The 24,002-nt window shown below is 36.1% G+C and overlaps 1 protein-coding gene across 3 annotated transcripts in view; it reads right to left on the reverse strand.

Annotated features, from left to right (window-relative positions):
* Positions 1 to 24,002, reverse strand: part of EPHA7 (EPH receptor A7) — a 171,870-nt gene that overhangs the window by 104,370 nt on the left and 43,498 nt on the right. For all 3 annotated transcript variants that reach the window (XR_015795784.1, XM_088138575.1, XM_088138569.1), the window contains exons 4-5: positions 13,734 to 13,889; positions 12,619 to 12,954 (exon numbers count right to left, since the gene is read on the reverse strand). Coding sequence is in view for 2 of the 3 variants with exons in the window: in XM_088138575.1 (XP_087994701.1) it covers positions 12,619 to 12,954; positions 13,734 to 13,889 (492 nt within the window). In the remaining variant the exon portion in view is untranslated. The remainder of the gene's footprint in view (positions 1 to 12,618; positions 12,955 to 13,733; positions 13,890 to 24,002) is intronic.

A 24,002-nucleotide genomic window follows, 5' to 3' on the forward strand; every position in this document is an offset into this window, starting at 1 on the left:
AATAGGCCTGCATTCTTATATTATATTGCAGAATTCAAGACTACTTATAACGATACATGTTTCTTATAAAACTGAATTGTTGCATAAATCAATATTTATATATAAAATGCCTCTATAAGTTTCTGACAATTTCCTAGGACTTCACAGAAAAGGAATAATCTATCAAAGGTATATTTCAAGAATCCATTTAATTTAATTGTAAGAGTGCAGTTGGTCTTTGTATACTTTGATTAGGAGCACTAAAATATTAATTTTCTCTGCCTCACAATCTTGATGAATACTTAAAGATTATATTGTCCAGAAATCAGTAAGTTATACGCATATTGGGCATTACTTAACCTCCTCTTCTAATGAAAGCAGACCCTCACATACTGAAAGGTTGGGGTATAGTTCTAGAATTTCATGAAGCACAAATCCTACTCTCCTTCAACACCAGATATATGCACACACTTCTCAATGTGCACAAGAATGAAATCTGTACCTATCTGTGGGTATGTCTTTATGGAGTATTTATAAGAGCTTCAGTCCAATACATTACAAAGTAAAATAATACCAGTCTCCCCCCAAAAAACCATCAATCAATAATATCATATGATTGATGTGAGCGTGTTGATTCATGTTAAAATACAGATCCTATTGTGTAACTCTTAGACCAAACAAATTATTTTATCTTGGTTCTTCCATGTTCTACTGCTATAAATCACAAATATTGCTAAAATTGGAATAGTAATTACCTCATGTCGACATGCTATGGATAATTGAGAACTGCTCACTCAAAATCCATACTAATTGTTTTTCACACATCTCCTTGTCTTGCTCTTGTATCCTCTCCAAAATAAGGATATATGGATTTGTATGTGTACCTACAGCATGTACTTGGTTACATGACATATATAATTCTTTCTTGGTCATACTAAATTAATTTTGCTGCTTTGTAAGAATTATCTCTCCCTTTGTGACTTTCTCTTAAATGGGATATACTATGGCTGTATTTTTTCCCTGTAGATTATATCATTTAGTTGATATTTATTTTCTTCTCACAATAAAAGAAAGATTACTGTACATAATAAATAATCTAATATAAGAATATAAAAAGTGACAATGATTAACAGATATAACCAACAGTTTTTAAAAGTTTATATCATGATTATGTTCCTTCCTTTACCCTGATACTTGGATCAGTTGACTAAAACTATTAATGATCCTCTTGGATCAATGTCTTTTGCTTGTACAGTAGCTATAATTTACTGCATTGGTAGACTTGTGCAGATGTTTCCATAGATGTTTTTACATCATTCCACCAGAGTGCTTGTCTGTATCAGACTTGTTCTCATTCATCATTAATGAAGCAATTTTTTTAAAAATCAACATTTACTCTATTAGTATTAAAGATAGGAAAAGAGTATCAAATAATACTAGCAATTTACTGGGATCTCAGCAAATTACCAACAAAATTATGTGTTCTTATTTCTTCAGAGTTAGAGCTGTCTTTTATAGAAGAACACAATATTGATATAGTTAGTGACTTCATCCATAGGTGATTAATTTGGTATAGTGCATACAGACCTCATAGCATCATGCAATGAAATATAGGCCAACCCTCCCTGAGTAGTTTCAAATGTAATAAAGTATTCTACTGATCTCGCTTGCTTGCTTGCTCTGTGTGTATGTGTGTTGAAGAAAATATGCTTTTGTAAAGAATATGATGGTGGGAAAAAATAATGCATTCTTAAGATTTGGGTAGTTGTTAGAGCTGTGCAAATCATTCAGAAGAATGTTTTAATTACTCTTGTGAGCAAAATGACATTCTTCAAAGCATCTAGGCTGTTGAGTCCTCCCAAAAGTTCATCATGTGCAGAACACACTTTCATTGGTATTGGCAGTAAAACATGCTGCCAATTTGCTTGAGTAACAGTCCCGGGGAGCATCTTTTGTGATCAAGGAAAGTCACACCAAACCTATGGGTGAATGCTACTTGCCTTAATTTTGTGGAGTTCCCCCAAAATGAAGCAATGATGAGCTTTTGGGCCAAATAGCTATGGCCTAGTTTTATTTTGGTCTGATATTTTGCCAACAGCTGCCGCTGGCATCTTCAGTGAGCTGCTTTGTGGTGTACCTCTGAGCGGTTCACAGGCAAAAGCCTACATCAGTTTATTCCCCTCAAAATGATTTGCACAGACACTCAGGGTTCAATTCTTCTGTGCCTGTGCTTTTAAAACTGTTAAAAAAGTAACAATACTTGACCTCTAAAGGATTATCTGTGCAGCTGTTCAGTTCTGTCTTGTTTTAGAGAATTTTTAAAGGGGGGAGAATGACATGATACCTTCAGGAAGGAAATGACATGATGACTTCAGGAAGGAAAAGACATGATGCCTTCATGAGTATTGGGAAACACTTTGTCTAGGCAAGCTTCTCGATCATCTAGGGAATTTGCCCATTTTTGCTTAATCTGCTATTAAAACAGAGGTGAAAAAATATCAGGTATCTGGGCATCTGCTTTCCAATAACAAGGCTGCATACTCTTCCTTTATTTATTCAACTATATGCTGAATATATATTAAAGGAAACTGGACTGGAAGAAGATGAGCATCGTTTTAAAATTGGAGAAAGAAACATCAATGACCTACGCTATGCTGATGATACTACCCCAAAAATGCAAAGGATCTGCAAGCCCTAGTACTGAAAGTCAATTAAATATAAAGAAGACCAGCAGCAAGGTATATGGAGACACAGTGGTGATGGGTGCACTATTAGAAGACCTGAAAGAATGGATTAGGGATACATTGTCATGGAGAGAATCTATGTGGTTGTTAAGAATCAAAACTGACTTGATGGCATATAATCAATCAATTAATCAATCATATAGAACCTTCTGATTCCTAAGTATATGAGTCTGACTTAAAGCTTTTTTTTTTTTTTTGCTTAAACAATCATTTTTTAAATTACTCTGTTTTTAAGGTGGTCATTGCACATTGTCTTTCAATATATATTGACATTTTTGTATTGTTTTAATTAGGAACATATTGTACTACAAAAGTAAGATACAAGCTAGCACTGAAAATACAGCAGTAGGTATAAAGAAGGTATAAGATGCTTGTTTTTCACTGACAAGACAACCGCTGTCTTTACATTTAATTCAAGCATAAAATAAGTTACTAAATCCTGTCAGATAACTGACATATTAATTTAACTTAGGGAGTAATAAACTTTATTTGGGTTAAACTAGTGTAAAACAGTCAATTTATCATTTCTATAAAATGGTATGGAATACACTTAATAAAGAACCACATGCATCATTGTACTTTATTGTAGAAATACTTTAACATAAAGTTCAAAATGTAGAAAAATAATAGGATGATTAAAAAAAAAAACTAAGCAGGTAATACTGTAGAAAAAAGTGTTAATTGTAAAATCAAGCTTGTTTATATATCATGCACAAATATCCTGTATTCATTTTCTTAAGTATGAGAGACATCAATTAAAATAAAGAAATGCAAAAATTGAATGGGGAACACTAATTTATAACCGAGGCATTTATTTTATACTTATTAAAATGCTTTTCTTTAAAAAGACAAAAAGAATGTTATTATACATGTATTGCTTTTGTAAAACCTTTCTCAGTTACCTGAAAAAGTATCCTCCTATAAGATAAACTAGTGACATGTAACAAGGCTTACAACCCTATATGCAGCTTTACCTCCCTCTGTTATAGCTGTATTTCTGGACATTTGGAGCTGAAGGAGTAACCCAGTTCAACCTACAAGTAGTCCTCATTCAGCAACTGCCTTGTACAGTGTCTTTCACAGTTATGACAATGCTGAAAAAGTAACTTTGCAACCAATCCTTGCATTTACGACCTTTGCAGGTCTACAAAGCAAAGAAAAGCTTAAGTAAGATAATAAGCACAATAGCAGTTTCACTTAATGATCACTTTGCTTGACAACCACATTGATGGTCCCAATTGTGGTCACTAAAAGAGGATTACCTGTATTCACCTATCTTTATATGTCTAAATATAAATACGAGCTGAATTGTTAGCTATTAGTAAAAGACATTCATTTATTTCCTTGCTTCAATTTGTACACCACTTCATTAAGATTTCAATTAAATGGCCTAAAAGGACTTTATTTCATAGTATACTTCCTTCTACAATAAAAAGAAAAAAGAAAAATCACTTAAAACATATGTTTGGGAAAGTTACATCAGGAAAAGAGTACATTTTGGAAAATTAAATTAAAAATAGTATATTGGGGGGTCCTTTAATTAAAAACAGGTATTAGGGGAAGTTGTGCTTTTCAAAGAGTAGCTTGGGGGTGGGCAGAATGTAGGCTTAAATTTAAAAAAAGTAATTTCTAATTTATATATATAAAATAGGGATCTAAATAAATGAGTATCGTGACCTTCTGCTATAATCTATGAAATTACATACCAATTTCATTTTTAATTATACTACAACATAAAATAATTATATTATGAATCCTGTGCAACGTGAATCCTGTGCAATCCTGTGTCATGAATAATATGGAGGAGGTTACCTGTCGTATAACCTCCTCCATATTATTCCAAATGATGAAGTATTTGATTGTAATAATCTGCACATTTATTCTTGTCTGATTTAGCATTAACTTTCCCCTTTTATGACATGGCTTCTTTGTTTCCTTAAAATTTGATGTTGCATAAGCAGAACAAAAAAAGGAGTAATGAGTTGTGTGTACCGTATGTCATTTTTCCTTCTTCTCTAAATAAATTGATACTAGCTTTACACAATGATTTGTGTTTTGTGAATAAAACCTTGAAGAGTAAATAAACTCAAACAACAATCAGAAAAACATGACAGCAGAATCAGTGATGCATTATGAATATAACCACCTAATTTGATTGCACAATACCAATATACAGGGCACAGGCTTACTCACATATACACAAAGAAAGTCTGACTACATAAAATAACTACTGCTTCACATAATACAGCCAATTACAGTCATAAATAAGAGTGGTATAAATTCCATTTAACACAGCTATAAATAAGGCTATTTTTTTCTGTTCTCCACAGTAAATGCATATATGTGTGTTGCAGTTATGTGTAACTGCACACACATGAATAGAAACAAGTCTCTCCACTGAGTTCCAAGCTTTCTTAGACATAATTATAGTCATCAATCATTCTCCCTAAAATATTTCCTCTTCCCTTAACTGTAGAGGCCACAATTTATACAGCAAACTGTTTTGTACTCAAAACAATAAAGTAAAATAAATAGGTTTCATTCCTTGGGTCTTAATAATGTTCTTTAAATAAAAATCTTGTTTTTAAACAAAGGTGCAAAACATATTTATAAATCAAATAAGCAAAAATGTTCATTTTTTTCCACAGACAAGTAGCTTTCTAATGAAATATTAGAAAATTGAGAAATATGAAATATAAGAACATTTTAATTTTTATGAACTCTGTTCTTGAAGGAAAAAAAAAGTTTTCATAGACAATGGACTGATAGAAAAATCCTCCATTTCATGTCACTCATAGATGGAAACATGAAGAATGTATATATATTCACAGTGGCACTATTGCTTGACTTTCCTATGGTCTACATTGGCACAGAGAAGAAAAAAGTTGTAGAGCTCAGATAAGCAATAGCAATGCTTCTAAGACTACCCTTTCTTGTCTGCATCTCTTGGAACATGTCATATGAAGTGGCTAACATCTTTTCTCTTACTCTGGCAGGATATGTCTATGGTTTTGCACTTAGTTTGAATCAAGAGAGTTCCCACTATTCTTCTCTGAAATGAAACTATATTACCTTACATCTCTTAAATGTATGGGTTTTTCCTCCTAAATACAAACATTAAATCAAGGAATCAAAATAAGTAAAGTAAAATACAACCCAAATTTCCCCCTTAACTCCCAGATTTCATAGGTGATAGAGGTATGTGTATAAGGCCTGACTCCCTCTGCTCTAACAAGCTGGCTTCATTTACAGGAAATCTATAAAGGAAAAGTTACCACCTGCAGTATAAGGTCCACAAAGTGCCCCATCAGTGTTTCAGCAACATCAGCTTGGAAAGTGTAGAGTGAAATCCCACTGCTTTCCAATAATAGAACAGCTTTACATAAGATAGTCAGTGTTTCCTACTTTACCATCACCTATTCAATTTGTCAGTGTTGTCTAACTGCAGAGAGAGGGAAGACTGTCTTCAGCCATCAAGCTAAGCATAACTTTCTGAGTGATTTATAACTCAGCTACCAAATCAGATAGTAAAAGCCATGATTTGCCTTAACTATACTTGAGTATTGTGGCTGAAATAAAAGACTATACTTGTGGCCAGTCCATTGCCTCTAAATGATTAGAAAGCTGAGCAGGTATGAAACAAATATAAACAAACAGCTATAAAGAATGGGTTGGATGCATAATGGAAAGCTTAGTGTTCTTAAGTGTGGTTAGTCCACCATGATGTCTAAATTGAGTTAGGGTTACATAGTAGTAATTAAAGATATTTTATTAAAATTATCAAGTACATGTAAAGACAAGACTCCCAAAGGAAGAATCAACGTGGCTTCTAAAACAGTATGCTCAGTTTCACTAAACTTTCAGAATATTTTAAGAATCTCAAGTCTCAAAATGAAGATTTGCGGACAGAGTGAATAGTTTATTTGGACTGACAGCTTTTGACACAGTTAGTTAAAGCCATCAGAGTCCTGAGCAAAGCCAAAAGTCACAAAATAAAAGAAGAGGTCCTCATGTGACTCAGTAACTGGTTAAAACAAAGAAAGCAGAGAGCAGAAGTAAATGGGAAAATTTGCCAATAGTGGATGTATATCGTGGGCATGCAAGGATCGAGTGCATTTAAATTTGTTCTTACATGATCCAGAATTAGGAATAAGCAGTAATACGATCATTTTGCTGATTATATTAAATTATTGAGGCTGGTCAAAACAATAAAATATAATAAAAGATGCAAAATAGATAGAAAAGGAGGAATTACCATAACACATGCAGTTCAGGGTAAGCATAATTAAACGGATATACATGGAAGTAAAAGTCTTATTCATTGATTGATTGATTCTAAGTAAGGATGTGCACAATGTTCCATGCATGAATTGTTCCATGCATAGAACAGAAAATGATCCATGTATAAAGTAGATTTTTTGTTTGTTTGTTTTTGTTTTGAACATACAATAGTGCACAGTGCTTACTGTATGCAAGCCCCTAGTTCCTGTTGATGTTGAGATTCAGGACGTTTATGTATTGAAAATCAACATCAACAGGCACTCTGAAAACTTGGCAATCAACAGGACAAAAGCATGTACAAATACATATGCACATTTAAATTCAGCAAGTCATCATCAGATAATATCTTTTTTCCCCAACGTGCTATGTTAATAGCTTCCTTTGATTTGATTGGCTGTTTTGTTGTTTTATCCTTCTGCACACTGTAATTCATTTTTCTTGTTCCTTTTCATAGCCAGCCAGGGAAAAAAAAATGGTAAATCCACAAATGAAGCTTTAAATACTGCAGTTGATACAGACAGCATGTTCCTGACTAAACAACATAATTAGACATGTTCCTGTCTAAACAACATAATTAATTTCAGTGAGTCCAGTCAAAGGTTGCTTTAAGAAATATTTTAAAATAAATCTCACCTTCTAAATCTAAGAGGAGATTTATTTTTACAAATTAAAGTAACTCCTTACTGGACTGATTGAATTTAATATTTGTTGTCAGGTTGTCTTCCTCTCGAGGAGCACATAAGTGACTGAAAGTGTTGAGTCTTGCATAACAGCTCAAAATCATAGGCTGAGCCTACCTCTCCTCATATTCCTTTCAATTAAAATACCTATACCCTCAGGACAAATGGGTTTTTCATTGTATAAAGTTATGCAAACACAAAGACCTATACAATTCTATGTTTGGGTGGAGCTGTATGAATACAGCGATTTAAACGCACTTTGATTTATTCTCTTGAATTTTCTACAGCTTCTATTATCAAATCAAATAAGTTATTACAGGCATACATCCAGAAAACAGCAAGATAAATCCTACAAAGGGAATGTGAATGTATCTGTCTATCCCTCTATATCTCAGTCTGCATGAAGTAAGTATATGTAGCAAAGAATAAAAAATATAAGAACACAAGACAAGGAGTACAATAATGGTGAAGTAGAATAATATACAATACAACTGAATAGATAAAAGTCAAAATCTTCAGCTACAAGCAGGGTGAAAAGAACAGAGGCGCAGAAGTGGGCAAGTGGGAGGATATACTTCAGTTCTTATCAGTCAGGAGGACCAACAAACAGAAGTTGTGCTCTCTGCTCAGAAATTGCTTCAAGATGGCGTAGCTGAAAGTTATCCAAGGGTCACTGTAAAGGGAACCACAAAGGAGCATATGTCTCAGAGACTTTACTGAGACATCCCCACATGGGCATAAGTAGTGGTACACAGGGGTATCCTTTTGGCATTCAAAGTGGACTGATGAGGGCAAGTTGCACAGGAGAGCAACCAAACTGATCAAGAGTCTAAAGCAGAGTTTCTCAAACTTGGCAACTTTAAGATGTGTGGACTTCAACTCCCAGAATTCCCCAGCCACTGGGAGTTGAAGTCCACACAACTTAAAGCAACTCTGCAATGAATAAATGACGTTTTGACTTAATACAAGAGGAGAAATGGAAAAAGTCTCTCTCTCTCTCTCTCTCTCTCTCTCCTCATAATCATATGATGGTAAGTTATATTATTTTGGCAATAAATAAATGCAATGAGTGAACAATACCTGATAACACTAAATGGTGAGAGATTCAGGGCAGACAGTTAATTCTTCACGAAGGACATAATTAAAGAGAAGTCATTACCACAACCAACAGATTATCACTAGGTTGCTTTAAAGAAGACTTAAACAAATGAATGGAAGATAAGACTACCAATAATTATTCTTTATCATAACTGTTACCACTTTCAGTGTCAGAGGCAGAACTGTATAGATTTCCCAACCAGTTCTTTGTTCTTTGAAATTCTTCCCTTTAATAGCTGGACTACCTTATTAAAGGATTAAATTCCATTACCAATTAATAAAACAAAGGCAAAACATTTTAGCACAGTCCATATGCTAAGTAGGCTCACTACAACTTGCTACATCTAACAATTATATTGTGAATAATTCTCATCTCTGATTCCACTTTTATTCCTCCATCTCAACAATGATCATCTATATCTATATCATCTATATCTATATCTATCTATCACTGATAGCTTAGCTGTAATAATATGTAAAGAAATACTGTATAGGACTAAAGACTATTCACAATTATAACTGTTAATGCAGCTGATTAACTGAACTCTAATCTAGAAGGCCATATACATTTATCCTTAACAAGCTATAATATTGTACAATGGTATTAAATAGGGCTGTTTAAAATATGTTCTTATTGAATTATTCCAAATCTGAAACAGCCTATTTCAAGCTTGAAACAGCTATTTCAGGATGAAATGGTCTGCTTCTTCCAATTCAAAATGGGCAAAATGGTGCATCATAGGGCAATAATTTTTGAACCAAAGTACCTCAAAGTACAGAATGTGTCCAAAATCTGGGACCCATTACTCCTGTGGGATTGAAATTTTGGAAATTTGTGGCTGCTGCAACATTGCTATGCTGCCACGCCCCTGCAGTCAGTCGTGATCGTCATGGGTCTATCCTTGACCTCTTTCCCTCCTACCTCTGTCTCCTGCATCCAGTCAGCTGGCAGTAAGGCCTGACAGGCAAGTGGTGATTGGCTACCTTGGAAACAGGCAAAAATTTTAAATCTCATAACAGTGATGGCTGTTGAGGGAAGGATGAGGGAGCAACTTGGATGGCTGTTGGTGAGGTAGGGCTGGCTGGGGGGCGCTGGTAGTCAACTGGTCGAGAGAGGGGCCTTTGGGGACATGCCAGAATAGAGAGTGGGGATGCAGTTTTCCTCATGGTCCACAGCTCCCTTTGTTCCACCTCCCCCCAGCAAAGTGCCAGGCAGTTCCATGGGTCAGCTACGGACGAGGAGGAGGCTTCACCAGGGCTCTCCTGAGGGTCATGAGGGGAAGGCAAATGGTGCAAACCTATATTATATGTGGAAATGGAGGAAGGGAGGAAGGAAAAAAGATGGGAGGGAAGGAGGGAGAGAGGAAGATTTCTGACACTCCCTGCCAGCTTCCCACAAGCAAAATAAATGGGGAAGCTGGCAGCAAGTCGTAAGTTGCTCATACTCCCACTCCTTTTTTGCCCTTGGTCATTCTGTTTCTGTTTAGGTAAGGAAATATCTCTGAAATGATGACCCAAAGGGTTACAGGTTGTCTAGCAAGTGTTAAAGTCTTTCAGAGATCAAGATACAACAGTTCCAAGCTCAAAAGTCTTCCATGCTGACCAAAGTGGCTCATTACAACCTGGAACACTCTTTTCAGTTTGAAATTGTGTATTTCAGCTTCTGTGGCTTGCATTCTAAACCCACTGCACATTTGTAATATTTAAATTTTAATATTAGATTTCTCATGAAATAGAGCAGGGAGTTACAGCAGAAGACTAAAACATACAGAATCTTTTGTGTGGCAGAATCCCAATTATGAAACTCTCTACTGAAGGACGTTAGATTATTCTTTACAATCTCAATGTTACACAGTGTCACTATTCCCATTTCCCAAAAAGTAGAGGCTAAGCAACCATATCTCGCTAAAGGATAATAGTTGAGAGTCAGATTCTTTCTCCCAACATCTTTTTTTTTTCTGTGTCCCCATGATGTTGCCTTAATTTTGTCTGCAGCCCATGAAGAAGACAGTCTTAAACCATTCTTAGCTGTACAAGTGAAATCAAGCCCCCCCCCCCACCGCTTTATGCTGTTCCCTTATTGGCCTTATGCTATCTGAGGGCAGCCTTCGTCATGCATTTCCTTAGAGGAAAATCAGGTGACTACAGTGACTTGAAACAGAAGCAATAAAACATGATACGGATTGGCAACGGAGACAGCAAATATCATGCTAGTATAGTTCTATGCCAATTCAATGATAGGCAAATGGTACTCTAACTTAACAGTGGGAAAAGGCCCTTAGTTCAATACTGAATTTAGATGTATCATGTAAATTTTCTTTCTTATTTATTCAGATTATTTTTTACAGTAGAGGAAGGGGAAGCTATAATAAACAAATAAATGTGAACAATTGACACATGCTGTTAGTTAAATATTAACTATTTACTGACAAGTCACATGTGTGAACATTTTTGCTTAATAAAATAAGCTTCTGTGTTAAAATTATTCCAAGATTTACCACACAATGTGAAAATGGGCATATGGAAAGAATGGGTTACATGGGAATTACATATGAGATATTCCTAGCCAGTAGCATTTGGAATAATGTGGCTGCACATATGCCTGGCTGAGAACTGATGGGGGAAAAAAAATAAAACAAAATAAAAAGAACTAATCTAATCTCTTATGCAGATCTTGTCTTATCCTCTGAATAAAGTTTGCCTACTGTAAGCATAACCTAATATCTAATATTCCCAAAATAACCCTCTAGTCTAAAGTTATTCATCTGAACCTTGGAAAAAAAAAATACTTCACAGAAGAATTTACTGAAATCTCAGGAAGCAGCTGCAGTTACCAATCTCTATTGCACCAACAATACAAAGCCATGCATAGCACAGCCCTCTCAGACCACCATTTTATCAACAAGCAATTTATCATTTCACATACCTGAACAGAAAATGTTCTACTTCAATATGCAAAATCACTAAAACATATTTTCCCCTTCGGGGACATTCTAGTTTGATGTTATTTTCCCTGACATTTCATCTGTCAGATTATCATAAATATAAGCCACAAAGAATAATTGTTATATTCTCACTGAATTTCATCAGAAAACAACTGAAGCTACACAATAAACTGGAAGCATAATCTTGGAAGAAGACTATGAATACCGAATGTACTAAATAAATCAGGAATCTAATGAAGGCTTCAAGTTGTTTCAAAATTAAATATAACTCTGAAAATACTAGATGGTGGTTCTATAAAAAACAGGCACTTGGTTGCTTGAAAAAAATTAGTAAATCAAACTGTTTCTCAGTTTTAGACGTTCCTTAATGCCTTAAGAACACATGCAGAACTCATAAGGAACAATTCAACCAACATTAAGCATGCTGAAGCCCCATTGAGGAAAATTTAAGCAAACCTTTAACTTATCTATTTAAATTAATGGAGCTGCAAAGTACTCAGCTATTACACTGTATATATAAAGCTAACAGTTCTATCTTATTCCACACAGCAGAAAGAAACGGATGTTTTATTTATCTGATTTGATTTAAAGTCACTGACCAAAATGACGGGTGACAGAATCTAGTTCTTGCCTTTTTGCTGAAGTAGTCTAGTAGACCTGTCTACCTGCATCAAAATCCAGGCTGGCAGCCACTCAGAATTTGAAAACTTCAGGCCATCAGTAAACCAAATGCTCTGACATAAAGCCACCTGCGCAACCAACATCACCCCAATCCTGTGCTATCGGCACTGTAGAGATTGATGGATTTGTCTGCAATGAGTTATGCCTTTTTTTAGCTGTTAACAAATGTAGTTCTCTTTGTTCTATGTGCTCTAAAATATGATGACTTACCTGCTTGACCAGTGGTAACAGTAACAGCTGCAAAAAGCCTCTGGGAATGGCTTAAGTCAGAAACACCATTTAAAGCTTCAACTTCAAAAGTATAGTTAGCATGAGCTAACAGGTCCATGACGGTGACATAGTTGTCTGCTAATCCAGTTTGCTGGGGCATATATCCAACATTGCTCCCACAGGAAACACATTCACCCTGTTCCCAGCTGCACCTCTTGCACAATACCCTGTAGGTCACATCATTTCTTCCTCCATTATCAGCAGGAGGGCTCCACTCCAAACTCACAGTAGTTTGGTTAATATTGAAAATAAGGTTCTGTGGTGCAGATGGCGGTCCTTTGTTAAATAGAAACACAAAACAGGGGTGGGGGTGGGGTAGGGGGGTGGAGATTGAAAGAAAAATCAGCAGGGAAAATTTAGCTCATGTTTCAATTACCCATGCTAAAGCTCACCAGGATTTAAACTTTCCATTATATTTACTACACACTACCAAAAAACCCTACTTGAATTCAGTTGACAAGAAGCTGTATTTATTTTCCACTGAGGAAACAAGAAAATCATTTTCTGTGTATTTACTACAGACCTTTTGCAGCTTTTCTTGTCTGCAATTAAAAAGATATGTTAATGTGCCTCTGAAGTTGACTCACAGAGAATTCCTCAAATTGATTTTTGCTTCTTTCGAAATGCATGAATTGGAATAAATTTAGGTATTTCTTAATCTATTGTAATATGATTTACAGTTATACTGCGGTATAGCTTTGGTTTTGAGGGACTTAGAAACATTCATAAGCTGAACCACCAATGGGTTACTTTTTTTCTCAGAAATTATTAACTTGATGCTGTGCCACATTAGATATATCATGATGAAAATATAAGAAAATCATATTCTCATTCTTTCAGTTATGTGTTTATTCAGCATCTTCTCCAGGCTATGGAAAACATGGCCATTAAATTTATTGGATTGTACTTTTTTTTTTTTTACTTTCTCCATTTTGCTATTTTGCAAAATGCATTTGAAAACACTTCTACTCTGTTACTTTGCAAGTTATAGAATACTAAAGCGGGGGATGATTGTGACTGGCTAAGCAACAAGCCAATATTCATGAATAACTCACTTGTGCATGCAACATATGGTGGGTCAGTAGGTGCTCTATAATAGCTGTCTTCACAATCACATCGCGAAGATCCTTCCCTGTCTGAAAAACTGTGCATTGGGCAGCGAGAACACTGTAGATCTTGTGAAGATGACTTATAGAATCCACGTCCACAGGCTAAGAGGGAATGAAACAAACAGGTATTATTTTAAATATATCTTTGTTTAAAGAGACTTTGGTATCAGGTGTATAGAAAACAAATGATACATGCTCTTAATACACATGTTCAAAACTTTCACATTCTTGTCTGAAACTAGAAGTTTATGGTTTTAGAGCTAACAGACTGCAAAAATCTGGATGCCACAAAATGGCATTAAAATGGTAGGGCTTTTTGTATCACTTTGTTACCATCTAGTGCTCATCCAGACTGTTGCAGCCCAGATCTGTAGCCTTACTGGTTCTAATCCCAGTTCAGAAATGAACTACAGTTTTTTGTAAACAAACAATATTTTTTCCCCTCAAAACCCTTTTTCCATATAGAGTAATAATTCCAGTTATTTTTACAGACTTCTTGTAAGGAGTTCCAAAACATTATACTTAAAGACCTTATGCAATTTTTAATTACATGACATAACATTCAGTATTTTCTATTAGCCTGAGTATATCCAAACTGGGACAACATGAGTTTTAATATCAATTCTTTACTGCTATCATATGAACTTCAAAATTCAGCAAGCATAGAAATATGCTTTAAAAGAATGTATTCCTGTAACCATTCTTCTCATATCATCTTTATGCTTGTAACAAGAGTATTATCACTTTTTGTCTCATCCCCTCTCCCATAGTAAAAAAAAAAAAAAAAAGTGTGTTTTATAAATGTGTAATTGAATCATAGTTAATGTTTGTTCAGTTAGCTGGAAAAAAGTCAACAATGATAGCCAACTGTGCTGTGCAAAATATTTGGAGGGGTATGTTGCACGTAAGCAGTCTTTTAAAGGCTTAGCCTGGCTGCTTGAGGCATGCACAAAAGACCATTCCACTGGGATTGCGACTTAAGCAACACTCCAGGTAAAGGGTTCAGAGCAGCTCTTTGTTCACAGAGAATGAAACAAACAGGTATTATTTTAAAGATGCGTCCCTCACAACAGTTTGTATGGCCAGCTAACTTGTCAAAGTAATGGATTCATACTTAAGCTAAATCTATTAAAACAGGTCATCAACAAAACCATTATTTTCAAATTAGGAGGAAAGTGCAAGAGAAATGCATTGACTGTTCCAGTCTTTAGCCTGTTGTAGTCTCTATTTTGGCTGACTATTACATGAAAAAATACTAGCTGTTAATAATCAAATGAAAAATTGATACAGGCTACGATTCAGATGTTTGAGTTCCTAATTGCCAAATTAAATTATTTTCATTACTGCAGTACTATATACCAATACTTATTGATTTTAAAATTTTACATAGATTTTCTGCCCTGTCCTGTCATATATCAATCACATATCCTACCCTTACCTAATTATTTTTCTTCTTGTTCGTTCCTAAATCTAGATATTGGATTGAATGGGGGGAAAAAAATAGTATACCAGAGTTACAGCCTCAGTGTATAGTGTTATTCTAAAAATAATTTGTAAGTTGGATCATTCTTACCTATATTTCAGATTTGTAAAGTTTGCATTCATTTATTAGTTATTTTTTGCTCCAATACTTCATACTTGGAGCATTCTATTTGTTTAAATGGATAAAAAGAACACTGTTATTCCAATTTTCAGCAAGAAAAGATATCACTTTACCTTGTCTCCTTTAGTTCTATACAGAAACAGTTTAACAGCTTTCTTACCTCTTTATACCTACTACTGTATTACTTGAGATGTTTTCAATGTTCACTCTTTTACATAGCTAAAACAATCATTTTTATTGTGGCAGGTTATAAATGCAATAAGCAAACAAACAAATAAAACTGATAGTAGATCTCTTCTATGTTCCATGAACCTGGACTCTAAGATGCATAAACACAGATAACATACAATACAGATAGGGCCAGTTATATAATTTTGTTTCTAAACATTTATTATTTCTTTTGATTATTCCTACTTGGCTACAATTATTTTATTGCTATTTTGTAGCATTTTTTATGTTGTTTTAATAAAAGGTAAGATTTTTAATTTTCAGATTTAATAAATACTTATTTTTAAAAGGATAGTTTATAGGGCAATTCACTAATGATATTAATTACAGAGTTGATGGTCATCATCACACCACTGAAGAAGGCAGGGCCAAAATTTTGTGTAGTTCTGTCCCCCCCCCCCAAACATGCACACACGCACTCTCACTCACACAGAGGTATGTTACATTTTTTTAAAAAAAGATACCGTAGTTTTTGGAAATGTGCTAGAGAACAACTGACAATGAGGTTAGAAAGGGAAAATAAGTAACATCACCAATTTGATTTCTGGTAAATGGGTGTTTTATGAGAAGCAATATTAACCATGGCAAACACTTTGTGACCAGGAAGAGCCATATTCATAAGAATTTACGCCATAGCATATTGGGATACATCAGGTTCTTAAAATTCCAAATATGCTCCACAAGTGCCCAAATAGTTGCCTCTTCCCAATCTAAACCAATCAATTATTTAAATTCAGTTTTCCATTGATCCACATTTCTTTTAAATGATTGTGCCAATCTGACCTAAGCCATATTTATAAGAAACAGAGATATTTTTTTTTGATGGAACACCAATATATTAGTACATCTTGTGCACCAAAAGCCAGAATCCTATTAGTACTGCACTCTGCTTAGACAAACCAGTTGTCCTATGCTCCAAGCTTTCTTTTCTGCACTGCCTTGACAAGGTGGCTCTCAAGTTCTAAACAGGTCTCCCTCTATTTAGCTTTCTCAAGATCAGAGAAGTTAACAAATGACCTGCAAGCTTGTAGGTGGCTCGCCCCCCAATTCTGTAGCAGAATTTTTGGTGCAACCAGAATCACTCAGCTTGCTGGAACTGGCCAAGGAATTGATAGCCAGAATGGTTTAGCTCCTTTGAAGGACAGCAGGTTCCCCAAGGATCCCTCTCTGCCTCCTTCTGAATTCCTAGAAAGGGGTATGAGACGGATTGGGAGGCATTAATGCTTGGTGTGCTACTTTTGAGCAAATGGAGCTCTTTTCTGAAACATCAGCTTGGGTGCTCCCCAAGATAACTGCCACATGCAAGGCAGGGCTTTCTTTTCTTTTTTTTTTTTTTTCTGAATTACCTGGCTCCCAGATTGCCAAGCAAAGTAGAGAGGAAAGGTACAGCATGATGTTCAGAGCTCCAGTTTCTGTGACCTTGCCTCAAATGTTCTTGGAGCACCACAGTTTAGAAACCCCTGCAATAAGCCCATTAACTTACATATTAATAGCAGCACAAACATGTTTGAAACTTGACTTTCCTCTCCTGACTAATCAATGCTGTGGCTGCTCCTTATTTTCCAAAAGGTTTTGATATGGTCCAGCGGCCGCAAAATCTTCTCACCCAGAGTTTTACAAGAAAAGAACAATTTCTTGAAAAGCCCAGTGGCTACAGAACTTTCTCAGCCCAGAAATAAGAGCACTCTAGAGCCTTTCAAGAAAATCACAGTGACAGCTACACCCTTACCCTTCCATACAAATATACACACCATGGAAAACAGTACAGGTTGTACAACAACAACGTTAATTCTTTTCCTTATTTTATGAAGCTATATTCTGATTTACATATTCTTGATACTTTCAGTCATTTTTTAAAAAAATTACACTACTTTAAACTTTTCATTAAGGAATTAAATCAGTTTTGTAACCAGGTTACTTCATTAAAATATACATAACCATGGACATTTTAAGAACCAACACAGGTTCAGAATTTGGCTTGATAAAAGTAGAACCAGAAGGAACCACCAAAGAAAAGGGAGAGTTTCTAATGCTTGCATTATAATTCTTAGTCAATATGACTAAGCTAGATACACTCTGTATGTTTTCTGTGGCAATTGATATACAGTTATGTGTTTGTAGGTGTGTATGTGGTATGTGTTCCAGGCTGCAGGAAATATGACTAGCTACTGTACAGTGACAAATGCCTCACCTTAAAATGTTTACTTTATCTTCCATATGTTTCTTTAAAATGACAATGGTGTCTGAAGACCATGTATGCTTCCATCAAAGAATTACACTGTATACTTAGCCAAAGTAAACGCAGGACTTTTAATGGTTCTTCAGCAATAGTGTGAATGACATCTTCAAACAGGACTATCCTCTGGCTGCGTACCAGCAAAATGTTTGCTGTTGCCTGTCAAGTATTTCTCAGACATGTTTTTCTCCTTCCACAGAATAATACTAGAACTGTCATATATATTCATAATGTCTATCAAGATTGACTCATTCACTACTGTTCACCCAATAGAGAAATGTCTGTCTGAAAAAGGTCTTGCTTTAGTTTTAAATTTTAGAAAGATGACTTGTAAACATCATAGTTTAATACAGCAGTTCTTTCATTATTCCTCAATGTATATATGCCTCTCCCATCTCCATTCAATTTTACTATTACCTTTTTGCACAAACACATCAAATCGTCATAGGTACATTCAAATCATCAAGTGATGACAAACTTAATATATATGCAAATCTCCACAAGGGCAAACAGCTCACACAAGCCTATGGTGTAACTAAATTAAATTGGCAGCACAATCCTCTATATATGTCAATTCAGAGGGCCTATTACATTCACTGGTTCTTACTAGTAAGTAAGCAGATTAAGAATGCAATTTTAATTTAAAGACATGATGGCTGAAAAGCTTGGAGCGAGAATAAATGTTAAGTCACATCTACTGAAAGAAAGCATTTACGACCCCAGAAATTTGCCCACAAAATGGTCTATTGTTCAAAATATGCCAGTCAAGGAATCAAAAAGAGCAGAAAGGAAGGGTAAATGAGGAGTCACATTATATCTCATCCAAGCTGTCATTCCCAAAGCCATCATAACCTTAGGCCAGAAAGAAGAGGCCTTACCAATTCCCAGCACCTTTACTCTAATAGGAGCTCAGAACAAAATATAAATACATACATACATACATACATACTGTTTACTAATCTAAATCATGTCTGTTCTGAAATGTCTGAGATTAGGATAAATTCAACTAGGTCAGGAATTAGCTAGCATTTGATCACTTAAGACTGGGTCATCCTGCTCAATTCTTAACTTTATTATTTTTATAGCCCAAGACCAAACAACAGTTTACACATTCAGGAAATATACACTACAGAAATATCCAGACAACAGTCTACGTTACATGGGAAATAGATGGCTTCTAAGAGGCATTGCCAATGACAGATATTTTGCCACTGTTTTAGAGAAACCAATGGATTGATAGTTAAGTATCTATCTGGTTGTATCTACCCATCCTGTTAGATCTGGCAGGAGAGGCATGCTCTAGGACAGTGTTTCTCAACCTTGGCAACTTTAAAATGTCTGGATGTCAACTCCCAGAATTCCTCAGCCAGCATGCTTGCTGGGGAATTCTGGGAGTTGAAGTCCAGACAACTTAAAGTTGCTAAGGTTGAGAAACACTGCTCTAGGTCCTGTCCATTAAGGATTGTCCCTTGGCAGGATCCAGGAAGACAGCCTTTTCTGTCATGGCACCCACCCTGTATCTTCCCCTCAGAGATCAAACTTACCCCAACCCTGCTAGCCTTTTGCAAGGCCATGAAGAGCTAGTTTTGTTCTCAAGCCTGGGGCCCTGATAGTGTAGGTTGCTTGGTTTTATTAACTGTTGCAAATTATTATTATTTGCTGCTCTTGGTTGTTTTTCCTGGCTGCTATTTATGTTATTTATAATTTTGTTACATTGTTTTTATTCTGTTTTTAAGTACTGTCAGCTGCTCAGAGACATGTACTTCAGATGAGGGGCAATATAAGTTCAATAAATACATACAGTGGGGCAAAAAAGTATTTAGTCAGCCACCAATTGTGCAAGTTCTCCCACTTAAAAAGATGAGAGAGGCCTGTAATTTTCATCATAGGTATACCTCAACTATGAGAGACAAAGTGGGAAAAAAAATCCAGAAAATCACATTGTCTGATTTTTAAAGAATTTATTTGCAAATCATGGTGGAAAATAAGTATTTGGTCAATATCAAAAGTTCATCTCAATACTTTGTTATATATCCTTTGTTGGCAATGACAGAGGTCAAACGTTTTCTGTAAGTCTTCACAAGGTTTTCACACACTGTTGCTGGTACTTTGGCCCATTCCTCCATGCAGATCTCCTCTAGAGCAGTGATGTTTGGGGGCTGTCGCTGGGCAACACAGACTTTCAACTCCCTCCAAAGGTTTTCCATGGGGTTGAGATCTGGAGACTGGCTAGGCCACTCCAGGACCTTGAAATGCTTCTTACGAAGCCACTCCTTCATTGCCCGGGCAGTGTGTTTGGGATCATTGTCATGCTGAAAGACCTAGCCACATTTCATCTTCAATGCCCTTGCTGATGGAAGGAGGTGTTCACTCAAAATCTCACGATACATGGCCCCATTCATTCTTTCCTTTACATGGATCAGTCGTCCTGGTCCCTTTGCAGAAAAACAGCCCCAAAGCATGATGTTTCCACCCCCATGCTTCACAGTAGGTATGGTGTTCTTTGGATGCAACTCAGCATTCTCTCTCCTCCAAACACGACGAGTTGAGTTTAGACCAAAACATTCTACTTTGGTTTCATCTGACCATATGACATTCTCCCAATCTTCTTCTGGATCATCCAAATGCTCTCTAGCAAACTTCAGATGGGCCCAGATATGTACTGGCTTAAGCAGGGGGACACGTCTGGCACTGCAGGATTTGAGTCCCTGGCGGCATAGTGTGTTACTGATGGTAGCCTTTGTTACTTTGGTCCCAGCTCTCTGCAGGTCATTCACTAGGTCCCTCCGTGTGGTTCTGGGATTTTTGCTCACCATTCTTGTGATCATTTTGACCCCACGGGGTGGGATCTTGCGTGGAGCCCCAGATCGAGGGAGATTATCAGTGGTCTTGTATGTCTTCCATTTTCTAATTATTGCTCCCACAATTGATTTCTTCACACCAAGCTGCTTGCCTATTGCAGATTCAGTCTTCCCAGCCTGGTGCAGGTCTACAATTTTGTTTCTGGTGTCCTTCAACAGCTCTTTGGTCTTGGCCATAGTGGAGTTTGGAGTGTGACTGTTTGAGGTTGTGGACAGGTGTCTTTTATACTGATAACAAGGTCAAACAGGTGCCATTACTACAGATAAGGAGTGGAGGACAGAGGAGCCTCTTAAAGTAGTTACAGGTCTGTGAGAGCCAGACATCTTGCTTGTTTGTAGGTGACCAAATACTTATTTTCCACCATGATTTGCAAATAAATTCTTTAAAAATCAGACAATGTGATTTTCTGGATTTTCCCCCCCATTTTGTCTCTCATAGTTGAGGTATACCTATGATGAAAATTACAGGCCTCTCTCATCTTTTTAAGTGGGAGAACTTGCACAATTGGTGGCTGACTAAATACTTTTTTGCCCCACTGTACGTAATATGGCCACAACCTCCTGGTCCTGCAAACAAGTGAAGGCTCTAATGATGGGTGTTATTAGTTCCATAGACCATTGAGCGTAAAGTAGACAGTGAAGTATTACACGTAAGACAGATATGATTTTGGAATCTGGCCAGCTCAGTTCAAATGCAATAGTCAAATCACAGTTTAATTCTATACCTGAACTGAGAACCAATTGATCAAGATGGAACTTTTCCAAAAAGCATTTGCGGAAAACTGAAAAAGCAGTATCTCACGGTTTGCATGTTCAAGTGATGTTTGTTATTCATTGTTACGTTGATATTTTTGTTGTTAACCACCAGCAACAAAACAGTACACAAAATGAATAAATAACTGAACTCGAATGTCATCCCTAAAAGATTAAATAGAGTATATATACTATTGAAAATAATACAGCTAAGTTGTAAAATGTTGATATCTGATATAAATCACCAAATATGGAAAGCAATACAGTAAAATGGTATTTTAAAAGATGTTATTGCAGCATGTTTGAATAGGCCTGGTCGGTAATGGGTAATTGCTTCGAAAGGCAACTATGACAACATCTAGACTATCAAAGGTTATTACTTATGGGGAAAATGACCTATATTATTCTTTAAAAAAAAGAATGTGAACTGAGTATAAAAAAATGAAAGAAATCACATAATATGTTGTAAAAAAATAATAATACTAGTGTGTATGAGAAAGAGTGAATAGAGTTATGTGTGTGTAAAGAGAGAGAGAGAGAGAGAAAGAGATGTAGTTCCTGTTTAAAGACATTCTGAAATGAAATAACTATATAGTACTATAGGACAGAGGTTAAATCAAACTTGAACAGGAGATTATTTATGGTTGAGTTAAAGAAAATTTTGATATCTGTATGACAGGTTTATTTGCTGGAAATTTTTCTTGGAGGGGCTACTCCCAGAAATCTATAACTCTGAGGTTCCAAGTAGTAAAGTAAGAATCACACACTGTGAAATGAAGCTGTCTCTGTTAATTGCATACCCTGATCATCAGAACTCTGTCTCAGCTGATAGTTTATCAAATCTGCCTGACTGAACTTGAGGATTTGGCAATGTCACTTTCCACTAAGTATAACACTGGGGGGAACATAGCAAAAACACCCATCTGAAATGAAAAAGAAGTCACAGAGGAAAAACAAATGACAGATTGTGAAGAAAGAAGAGAGGAGAATCACAGATGGAGTCCAGGTGGAACAGGTTAAATGCAATGTTCACATTTTGCTTATTTTCATAGTTAAACAGTGCCCTAGCATATAGAGGATCCAATATGAAAATCTATTTGTATTCTGTGTGAAAAGGCAAAACTCTTTATACTCAAGAAACACTCCTCCATATCAAAAATGTAATGTGCGCTTATTAAAAAAATACAGCCCAAAACTTTGCAATGTATTAATAAAACATGTTATTAACATATAATTGAGGTACTTAATAGCTACTAAAATGCTCACAGTGTCCCAACGTTTCTGCAAATTTATTCCATTCTGATAAAAGTAAAATTATAATCACTATTGGGCATTTAGATTTCCCCATATTAGGTAACAGGCTATCCAAATCCACAGAAAGAGGTGCTGTGGAATGCACAGGAGCAAATTATGAAGCATCGTTTTTCAAATAGATGTATCATTTTCCAGACTTAAATAGCTGCCTTAGAAACTGCTTCTGGTCGTTCCTGTCGGCATGTACATGCATAAAACCATTTTGCTTTATTGAAATTTAAAAAAAAATGGAGCTTCACAGAGATTTCTGGCAGCAGCTTCTGAAGCAGTTCTATAATCCTAGAAGAAAACATGGCTGCTTTAACAAAAAAGAAATGGTTCACATGTGTTCCCGAATACCATTCCAGAAAGATGTACACAGTCCTATTAACTAATAAAGACTAGGAGCACATCCTTTTTTTTAAAATAATGCTACAAAATCAGGAAGTAGTTGCAACAGAGCAACAGGACACAGATTAGTGGAATGGATGTTAAGTAGTTGGGACGGGTGTTTGCAAAGCACAGACAGGAAGACCCTAATAGTTATTTCTAGTGAGTATCTTCTCGACTGAATATGCTTCCATTTGATTCTGGGTAAGCGACTTGAACTTAACTTATTTGGGAAGTAACTTTTAGTGCTGGGCTGAAAAAATCACTGCACCCTTGCCCCCCCCCCCCAAAATTTAAAAAAATAAAAGGGAAAAGGTAAGGTGAGAAGTCAGAAATGTCCAGAAACATAAGCTACTGACCAGCCCCATTAATACAATATTACAATAATATCATATCATATACGTACATATACATAGACACACATACACAGTATATCCTGTACATTTCCCCCCATTGTTGGGAGGAAAAGTATGGCCATCGGTGGCAGCACCTATGTTGCAGAGTGCAACAGCTGCCACGGGGAGATCCCAGAGATGTAATGAACCACAGATGCTAGGATTACAGGGAAATACAAAGTTGGTGAAGTAATAGAAGCAATACACTTACCCAGGGGCACTCTTGCCCCATTCAGCCATCACAGACAGTGGAGGGAGACGAAATATGGGTTCTTTAGCACCCAGATTTATAGTTCTGGATTCCCCCCTTCCATCTGGTGCCAGGAAATGGTGCCAGGGAGACTGATCATGAGACTGCCATTTATGTATTCATATCAGTAAAAGCATGTGTATGGTAACAAGGGGTACCTTCCTGCTCCCCAAAGTGCATGCAATAAAATCTATCAATGGGAACCA

This window comes from Python bivittatus, unplaced genomic scaffold, assembly GCF_059951505.1.
Source record: "Python bivittatus isolate LINGU-HERP-01145 unplaced genomic scaffold, Pbiv_v1 ctg000020_np1212, whole genome shotgun sequence".
NCBI lineage: Eukaryota > Metazoa > Chordata > Lepidosauria > Squamata > Pythonidae > Python > Python bivittatus.